The 9,744-nt window shown below is 32.3% G+C and overlaps 1 protein-coding gene across 1 annotated transcript in view; it reads right to left on the bottom strand.

The window, feature by feature from the left end:
- The window catches only part of LOC148630231 (proteasome adapter and scaffold protein ECM29-like), a 43,901-nt gene extending 34,275 nt beyond the window's left edge, over positions 1–9,626 (bottom strand). The window contains exons 1-7 of the mRNA XM_088563662.1: positions 9,575–9,626; positions 6,771–6,901; positions 4,258–4,374; positions 3,884–4,002; positions 3,147–3,296; positions 542–793; positions 273–314 (exon numbers count right to left, since the gene is read on the bottom strand). Coding sequence (XP_088419788.1) covers positions 273–314; positions 542–793; positions 3,147–3,296; positions 3,884–4,002; positions 4,258–4,374; positions 6,771–6,901; positions 9,575–9,590 — 827 coding nt within the window. The 5' untranslated portion in view covers positions 9,591–9,626. The remainder of the gene's footprint in view (positions 1–272; positions 315–541; positions 794–3,146; positions 3,297–3,883; positions 4,003–4,257; positions 4,375–6,770; positions 6,902–9,574) is intronic.
- Positions 9,627–9,744: the final 118 nt, after the last annotated feature.

Here is a 9,744-nt window from a genome sequence, read left to right on the forward strand (position 1 = left end):
AGCCCATGAAATCATAGACCTTGATATTTTCAAGTACAAATATGTCACCTAAGAAGATAATTGGTGGTTCATTGTCTCTGTCAACATAAGTCAGAACTATATCGGAAGTACATGTATGCTTATTTCCTAAGAATAGGAAAACAATTGTTTAAGTTACTATTAAAACAAAAACAAAATACTACAATGTATTACAAATGGATAAGAATTCAATAAATATCAAAAATGAAAGTGCTATGTAAATATAAGAAATTTATAGTGGCACATCAACAAACCCTGTAATTCTCTTTAGTTCTAAATCTGCTGCAGTTGCCACACTGAAAAGTAAAGAATTCAATATATAAGTAACTCCAAGTTTCCTGGGCTAGTCACAATTCTTTGCAAGAGAAAAAACATTTACTTATTATTTTTTTACAAATACATGAAAAATATATGAAAATTGTAACAGCTATTTTTTTTCTTAGTTATACGCTGATATTGTTACACCTGAACTTCTCTTTAACAATCATAGGACAGAACTAGACTTATCAAAACTTAGTCAAACCTGTGTCTTGTATCAGATGATGCAATAACATAATGACAGACAACCAATTCCTCTTCTACTAGCCCAGCCCCTAGGAATTTGAGTACACCTATCTTGGCTTTCTCCAGAGCTTCTGGTCCTAATGGGTTATCTCCTAATACACGTCGTTTACTGTACTCACTAAGACCAGGTGGAGGAGGTGTTGTAGAGACTGAAACGCCACCTGATGGTGCTGAGACAGGTCTGGCCTGTGTTGGGGTTGATATGTGGGCACTGTTATCAAAACAAAAGAAATGAATTCATTTCAAAATTTATCTGAAGCACATTGAATGAGTAAATGTCCAGCTCATACAATAAAGCTTACATTCAAATCATGCATCTTAATCACATTTGTAAAACAATTTTGGGGGAATGAAAATTACCTTAATACAACACGAGGTATAACAATATGGCTTCCCAATGATATAATAATTAATATTGACTTTCTTGCTGTGTACTATTGTAGCTATACACTTTATGTAGTCATCAAAACAATATGATGAACAAAATTTTACTGGACGGTCTAAAAGTGTATTATCCCTTTCTTTGGTGGTTTCCATTTTAGCACTTGCTCATTTTCGGACAGATCCTTTACACATTTACTTTCAATGAGATGGCTTAACAAGTATTTAGTACCACTAACTAATCGAAGAGCTCATAGCACTGGCAGTTTTTGATTCTTGTGAAAATTGTAGCATAAACAAAATTTAAAGATTATATGATGTTAAATAAAATTGTGATCATACATTGCATTTTAAAAACTATTAAACTTTTATCGATTTGAATTTTCCTGCCAATTTTACTTGGTTAAAATTACTGATCTTCACTTCCTGCTTATAAAAGGTGAACTATTAAACTATTAATGATATAGGATTCACTCTACACATTGTAGTACTTCCAAAAATTTAGATTGGGGAAACCCTTTTGGATCCATGTGGGGTCTGGAAGTAGGCCAGAGCGTCAACAGAGCAGCCCAGCCGCTAGTAAGACATACTCTGACTGAGATCTTCAGTCAGGTATCTCGAAGGCTGGGCTTCACTACATCCAACTACTAACAGACATGTACTAACACAATCCCTGCAAGGGACAGTCATGTGAGATCCGCAAGGATAGTCAAGATAGTATAAACCACCGATCGGATATAGGATTAAGAATTTGACTTATAAGTGTGCTAAAATGAAATACTTAAGACATTTTATGCTTCCAGACACATTACTACAAGAAATAAATTCCCTAAATGCAAATTTATTACTAAATATCTTTCAAAGCAAAAAAGGAGTTCCTCAAATCTTTGAGTTGATATGAAAACTAGATCTTAATTTTATTTGCAGAAATAACAGAATATAACAGTGCTAATTAATTGCAAGAAATATATTGACTGGTTATACTGGGTATTGAATGATATACAAAGAATTACATGTGGACTATATTTGTAGTGTTCAGAAAAAGTAGGGAAGTTTCAGTGATGGACCAGTAAAATAAGGTATTTTGATCCTGAAGGATCAAAAAATCAAAAACCAAACTGGCAACAATGACAAACTAAAAAGTAACTCATAGCCGTATGTCCCTTGTTGCCACAAAAAAAAAGTTGAACTGCAAAAGTCCCATTACTCCCATAAATTTGTTAAATCAAAATTGAACTTTTGGAAACAACTACTGGAAAATACATCTAGAAGAACTCAGTTTACAAATCAATTAATACATACTGGAAAACAAAATTAAAGGACAAAGTAAAAAGCAAATCATCACTAAAATTATCTCAATGTTAATGATTTCCACAATGTATGGAAATTTGCTGGAACTGAGCCTATGACAGTTACTAAAGCATACATCAAATGTAAGGTACTGCTTGGATTATATATTCTTCAGTCAAATCGCCAACCAGTACGAGGTAGAACCGACCTGTCCATTATGCAGAGATGGTGCGGAGGGTCAACTACATTTCACTGTGACCTGTACTGCAGTACAATATGTCTGGCAACCTTTCATACAGACATTTAACTCAGTGCTTGAATTAGAACAACTTTCCATAGACAACGACAGTGATCTACTACAGCTCCTACCTCATTTCCTTATATCTCCAACAGTTGCTGTAGAGAAATTGAAACTGTCAGTACTGGACTCTGCTATACTTTGCATATTTGCGAGGCAAATGTTTAGTCGTTCCCTCCGTGGGACTCACGAACGTACTGCTGTGGCATCTATGGCAACATGCCTGCACAAAGTCCAGCGCCCTAGACCACTCAACCAGCTAGGCTATAAAAATATAGCTTTCACTGGCCGGGTCATTGAATAGCAGCACAACTACAAATATTGTTGAAAAAAAATCTATCCAGCAGTTTTCGAGGAGTTGCATCAACAAGCTAAGTATGACAAGATGGGCCCAATAGTTCTTCGTCCCACTCCATGTTGCAGTGGGGAAAAAATGGCAAAAAAATCCAACTTTTCTATACTTTGAAGTATTGTTACCCACTCGGACATCAGTTCGCATAATAGTGATCTGTTTCTAGGATATATCTGGTCAGAAACATATAACAGATAATCATAAAAAGGCCTAAATGTTCACTGAAAGAGAGAATGGCCTTACTTGTAAGGTAAAAGTAGTAGATCCATCATATATTCCAGCATAACTTTGACAATAAGCGGTTTGTCTGTTAGTCCAAACATTTGGTTTCTTTGCTTATCATCTGATGACATCTTTATGTGTTCTAATGCTGGCATCATCAGATGGAGTATGCTGTCAAAATCAGAACAGAAATTAATAATTGTAAACTACAGAAATTGTCAATTTTGTTGTCTGCCTTTCACCATAGGTACCGGTAAGCATTACATTCAGACAGTTTTTGTGAGGTGTATATATTGCATACCAATTTGAAAACACCACCACATACTCAGAAAGAATTATTCCAACTTTTGAAATAAAGACAAATTAAACATCATGGAACTAAAGTTATAGCTGATATGATGTATTATCACATATGTACATGTAAATGTAAATTGACATCAATCATAAGCTAAGATCACATATGTACATGTAAATGTAAATTGACATCAATCATAAGCTAAGATCACATATGTACATGTAAATGTAAATTGACAATCATAAGCATTGTTCTTTTATACTGTGTAGGTATTGGCTTGCACTTATCAGACACGTGTTTAAATATTGGACAAAATGAAGCAACAATGAGTCAAACTGAATATTTTGTTTTGGGAAGCATGAAGTTGATGCAATATAATGAACATTAATGTGAAAAAAAATCTGATATCATTTATTTAACTGTAACAGAGTTTTACTGGCCTGAATGTATATTTATTACTTACCTATCTTGTTGTGTATAGGGTTTGCCATCAAGACATTTGATGAGGAGGGGAACCAGTTCTGCCTGCTTCTCTAGTTCCAATCTTGGATAACCCATCCGAATGTAAATTATAGAGAAATTCTGAAAGATATTTGTAACTTTCTTAAATATCATTTTCTTTTATGATAAGGTTTTTCTGAAGTATTAACTTCCATCCAAAGCATTTTTAGATGAGAATATTTGCCAACTATTCTTTCTATAGCTGTTTCCTGATTATCTTCAGACATATGATGGTTCATATACAATGCACATATGTAGACTGTACATGTATGAAGTAGTGCAAACTAAGCTGAACTAAAATGACTCTACTGAAATAGCATCTAAAGATCTACCTACTGTAATAACAGATGTAGCAGTTGGGTCTAAATACTGAGTAATTAGTGATTCTACAGGAAGTTGTACTTTATTTCTGCTCTTCAGTCTTTTGTTGATATGTACCAGCAATTCCATAACCTGTAGAAATAATTGTAAAGCACTTCTACAAACTACTAAGTCTATTACATGATAACAAATACAAGAGTAATTAAAAGGTCAAATGTTCCAGAACAATTGAAATGTCTTTCCCACCAATTCTCTTCTAACAACAATCATGTTCAAGAGACATGACCTTTGCCACACAGCTAATGGCTTATTATGTTCTAGCCTGTTGAGACAGCTCGATGGACAGTATTTATTTCTTGTATAAATTTTAAAAGGCAAGGTTTTTGACAATTATTAAATTTGCAAAATAGTTCTGATTCTTATAAGAAAGATGAATTCTGTCGTAACTGTGTTGAAATAAACTATTTTTTCCTGTCAATTTCATCAATACACTCAGTTGAGAACAAAATGAACTTGTGATTTTCATGAAAATAGATAAATTCAAAGGGAGATAATTATAAAGTATTGCAAAGCAAAAGGTCTCAATTGTCACTTCCAGGTCAAATGGCCACCCCTCTATGAAGTACTAAAGCACACTTAACCTAGAATTATGCATTGTAAAGGTATTATTTGAGTGTGTATTGAACAAATGAGGTCAAAATAAAACTCTGATTGTGGACTCTAAATTGGTACTTTTAAGTCTCTACAAAAGTATCAGTATTGTGTATTAGTGTAAATAATGTGCCTCCATTGTGTAAGTTGGAACAACAATGTGGGAACAAAGTGACTTTATAAAATTACTGTACAATAACTGTTTAAATATTTTGATAACCAAGAATTCGGTCTCTGTTCTTGCTATTTTAAGGCAACTAAAAGAGTTAATGTAAATTGATTCAGTACATGAGTACTTTGATTTTCCTATTTTAATGACAATTGAAAATTATTAATACATGTTTATTTATGGTGATATTCTCCCTATGCTGTTGTTTAAATGTTAGGCCATAAATGGAGTTGTTTTGCATTTAAAGATCGTAAATAGTGTTTTTTTCTGATAAAAAGCTGGACATCCCCGATTTAGCTGCCCATGATAGGTCTAAGCCACTTTTTAAAAAATGTATTGGAAGTATACTTTTAAAGACAGTTTTCAGAAACTAACATTCAAGCATGTATTAACATTATTCACTTATTGTCTTATAATATAGGGTTATTGCATGAATACTGGTGAATATCGTCTGGAGCAGAATATTATATTGCATGAGCTTGCGAGTGGTTGGAAAAGAAAGAACATACAAGGAAATTTAAACTTCATTATTCTTTATTTCTGTGATTCATTTTTCCACTTAACATTTGCAGTTACGGCGCTTTGACCGCATATACGTTCACTGTTTCAAACAAAATAAATATTTGTCATACAACTAAATATGCATTCATGGATTCATTTGAACATTTGAATAAAAGTAGTGAAGGCTTCTGATTAAAAGCAGCTAAGAAATTACCCTTGAGCACGAGGCAATCATACACTATTATCACATTTTCATTACATAAATCATGATTACTGGATTACTTTAGAAAAAATCTTTATCCATATTCTTTTTTTCAGATTAGTTTTATATAAAAAAATGCATTAATTACGGTAAGAACTGTTGTTTTCAACGTGTGCACCAATTTTCAAAGAGAGAGGTGATTTTCAATAACCAAAACCGACAAAGACACCACTATAGGAATTGGTTGTATACAAATATAGTTCTAAATGTCGGTGGAGAGTTTTCCTATATAGATACATATTTAGACAGTAAATACAGCGTTACCAGCAGTTATAACTCATACTATAAAGACTTAAACAAAAAAACTACAGAAAAAAAGTGCCTAATAGAGATTCAGAAATGACCATACAAATGAGGTAAAATATCCTGACAAAGTTTGACAAAGAACCAAGAAATACAAAAACATACTGCAAACCATTTCAGATCAACAGTGAAGGTCCCAAGTCTATATGACTTACGGTTTAAAAGTTTAGTGACCAACCGAACAATTTCATTTTAGGTCACGAAATTGCGTAACCAGGGAATTCTCAAATCTTTTCGAAACTTTGTCAAATAGTACTGCCCCGGGTTTCTAAAAAATATGGAGCTTTCGGTTTGTGTATATCTAAAACGGTTTAAGAAATTTTAGCAAAATTAGTTTTTCCGCTACGGGGCAGATAACTCTGGACAGACAAATGATCACATCTCACAGGGTGAATTCCAAAGTCCCCTGTCAGATTGCAAAAGATTGTCAAAATCTTGTCGTGATATGTTCAGCCAAAACTTTGGCAAAATGCCTGGCGGAAAAAAAAAAAAAATAATAATAATAATAATCAGAAGAAATACAAAAAGGTCTTCCCATTGATATGGGAAAGACCTTAAAAAGGTGGGTTAATACATTTGTCAATGTGAGACAAGATGAAAGGAAAAAGGCTATTTTTATCTGTCTCAAAAATTCTTGCAGACCTTCTTTCTGACAGCTTCATCACTACTGTTTAACTTCAGAAGGACAGGTGTCAAGAACTTGGCCAATGATGTTTGTAACTGTTCATCTGATTCAGCCGAACCAATCCTAAGGAACACCCTCTCAATCAAACCTGAAAGGCAAAAATGTTTTATTATATTTTAACACATTAAGACTCTTTTGGCAGTTGAATGAAAAAAATGATTCACCTACCTGCCCACATTCAACAATGTTAGCCTACAAACAGCTCAGGAACAGAAGAAGTCTTATATAGGTTTTGCCTGCTGCCATACAATCACTTTTAATTCATATTATAAATAGAATTTGGTTTAAACAAATCCAACAATTTTATTACTGATGGTCTAATATAATCATAAGTTGCTCAGTTCAAACAATACTTATATGATTATAGCGAGCACTGCAAAGCGGTGTGAGCTCAATGGTTATTATGTGTACTTAGGAAATATACTAATATACTATATACTAAGGATAAAAAGTTATGTCCTGGAAGTAATAAAAAGTGACTGTCCTTACGGAGAAAATTCATCATTTCCTTCAATCAAATAAATAAAATATAGATTAAAATTACATTTCAGCAGTGTAGTGCAGCACCAACATTTATATCAAGAAGCAAAATACTAGGACATGAACAGCTACTAAATAAGAAAAAAACATTGTTTGAAATTTCTCTTCCTTTTATAAAAGAGCAAAATTATACCAACTACCACCAACGAGTCAACCACAGTCCCCTTGATCACAGATAAAAACAAGGGATCTGTGAGTTACATGTACTATCCCCCACCAAAAAAATGTTTTTTTCCCTAAGTCAGTAAACAGGAATAGTTGTTTGACATGCCTGAAATTGGTAAGTAAGTGCAGTATAGAACTAGCTGAAGCTGCATACTAAACTGGCAAATATCAAGTGACTACTGAGATAGTTCCTGAGAAAAAAATGTTACACAAGTATTGGTTATGGAAAGATTGGTGGATAGACTTAACAGTATACCCCCTTCTTCTTCGAACCGGTATAAATCAAATAATAAAAAAGTATATGCAGCTTTCATAGACTTAAGAAAGGCCTTAGATATAGTTTGGAGAGAAGGCCTATTTTATAAATTATGGAAAAATGACTTCCCTCCTAAAATACTTAAAATTATTCTTTCAATATATCATGAACCTTCTAGTAGATTGAAGTTCAAACAAGGTTTAAGTAGGAAATTTGTGTCAAAATGTGGAGTCAAGCAAGGAGATGTTGTTACCCCTTTCTTTTTAATTTATATATAAATGATTTAATTTCAAATCTTAGTAAAGGCGAGGTTGATCCTGTCATTATTGGAAATATCTCAATTAACTCACAACTATACTCAGATGACATTATATTATTATCTAGTACTCAAACTGGTCTTCAAAACTCACTGAATATTTTGCACAATTTTTGTGAATCATGGAAGCTAGAGGTTAACCAATAAAAATCTAAAATTATGATATTTAATTCAAATGGAAAAACTCATCTTAATAGTTTTAAACTTAATGATAACACTTTAGAAACTGTAAAAACATATTGCTATCTTGGTTTAACAATTAAATATACAGGCAATTTTAACATCTCTTCTCAGATATTAATGGAGAAAGATTGCAAGGCATAGTTTAAGATTAAAAACTCTATAGGATTGAACAATCCATGCTCTATGCTGGAAAAACTATTTGATATGCTTATAAGCCTGATTATTCTATATGGTTGTGAAATTTGGGCGAACCAATTTTAATTTTAAAAATAGTGAACCATTTGAACATCTCCACTTAAAATTTATAAAAGAATCATTGGTGTTCACAGCAAGGCAACAAATTCTGCATGCTTAGCAGAACTAAAAAGACAACCTCTCAAAGTCAAAATTATGGTTCAAGTTATTAAATTCTGGGAACACAATATTAACTCCAATAACACACTTGCAAATGAAATATATAGAAATATTCCACAAAATAATAAATGGTGACCAACAGTTCATAATTGGATAAAAAAACTTGATTTTAATTACACTTTAACTGATACACATCTACTTAGACATATCATAAAACATATAAAGCAAAGAATCATTGATCAAAGTATTCAAAATCAACTCTGTACCTTGAAAGATAATGAGGAACTTCTGTTTTTTAATAAAATCTATAAGGTTAACAAAAAAACCATCTAATTTTGATACATGTAAATACAAATCAGACAGATCTATCATTTGCAAATACCGAATTAGTACCCACTCTCTTTCAACTGAGAGAGGACAATACAAAAACATTCCAGCTAATGAACGCATCTAAAAATCATGTCAATTTAATCAAATTGAAGATGAAACCCATTTCTTCATACACTGTCCCGCCTAAATTAACTATAGAAATGATTTAATAACTAAAATTAACAAACATATAAACCACTTCAACTTCAAGTTTGATTTTTAAGTTAACTCTAACTCACTCCCAAATTATACTCGAGGCAACAATTGATTATATCAACAACTGCCAAGCTTTCATTCAAAGTGTAACGTTATAAATTTATGGTTGGTCACCATCGTCCACAACATTATACATGTAAATGATAGCAATGTTTTGTTTATACAAATGTATGTGCATTATGTTATTATTGTGTCATGAACATTTAATGAAGATGTGTTTAAACAATAAATAATTTGAAATTTTAAAATATAATTAGGATTGACCAGTCCCTGAACACAGCTACTAAAATAAAATTATATCATCTTCATTCGGGCAAAATAAATGGGACATATTTTGTATTTAAATAAAAAAAATCCCTTACTAGTTTCGTCTGTCATCGTGCCGAAAATGTTTAGATACTGGTTTAAAAAAATATAGACCACAAGCCTTCGCTCATTGCACACGCTTTTGAACCAGTTGATTTACCAACATTTGTTTCTTTTTTCGACATCTTTAATAATGAATATTTTATCTTTATAAAAGAATAGTATA

Source organism: Perna viridis, chromosome 1 (genome assembly GCF_037379345.1).
Source record: "Perna viridis isolate PV_CMFRI_1.1 ecotype Kerala chromosome 1, ASM3737934v1, whole genome shotgun sequence".
Lineage (NCBI taxonomy): Eukaryota > Metazoa > Mollusca > Bivalvia > Mytilida > Mytilidae > Perna > Perna viridis.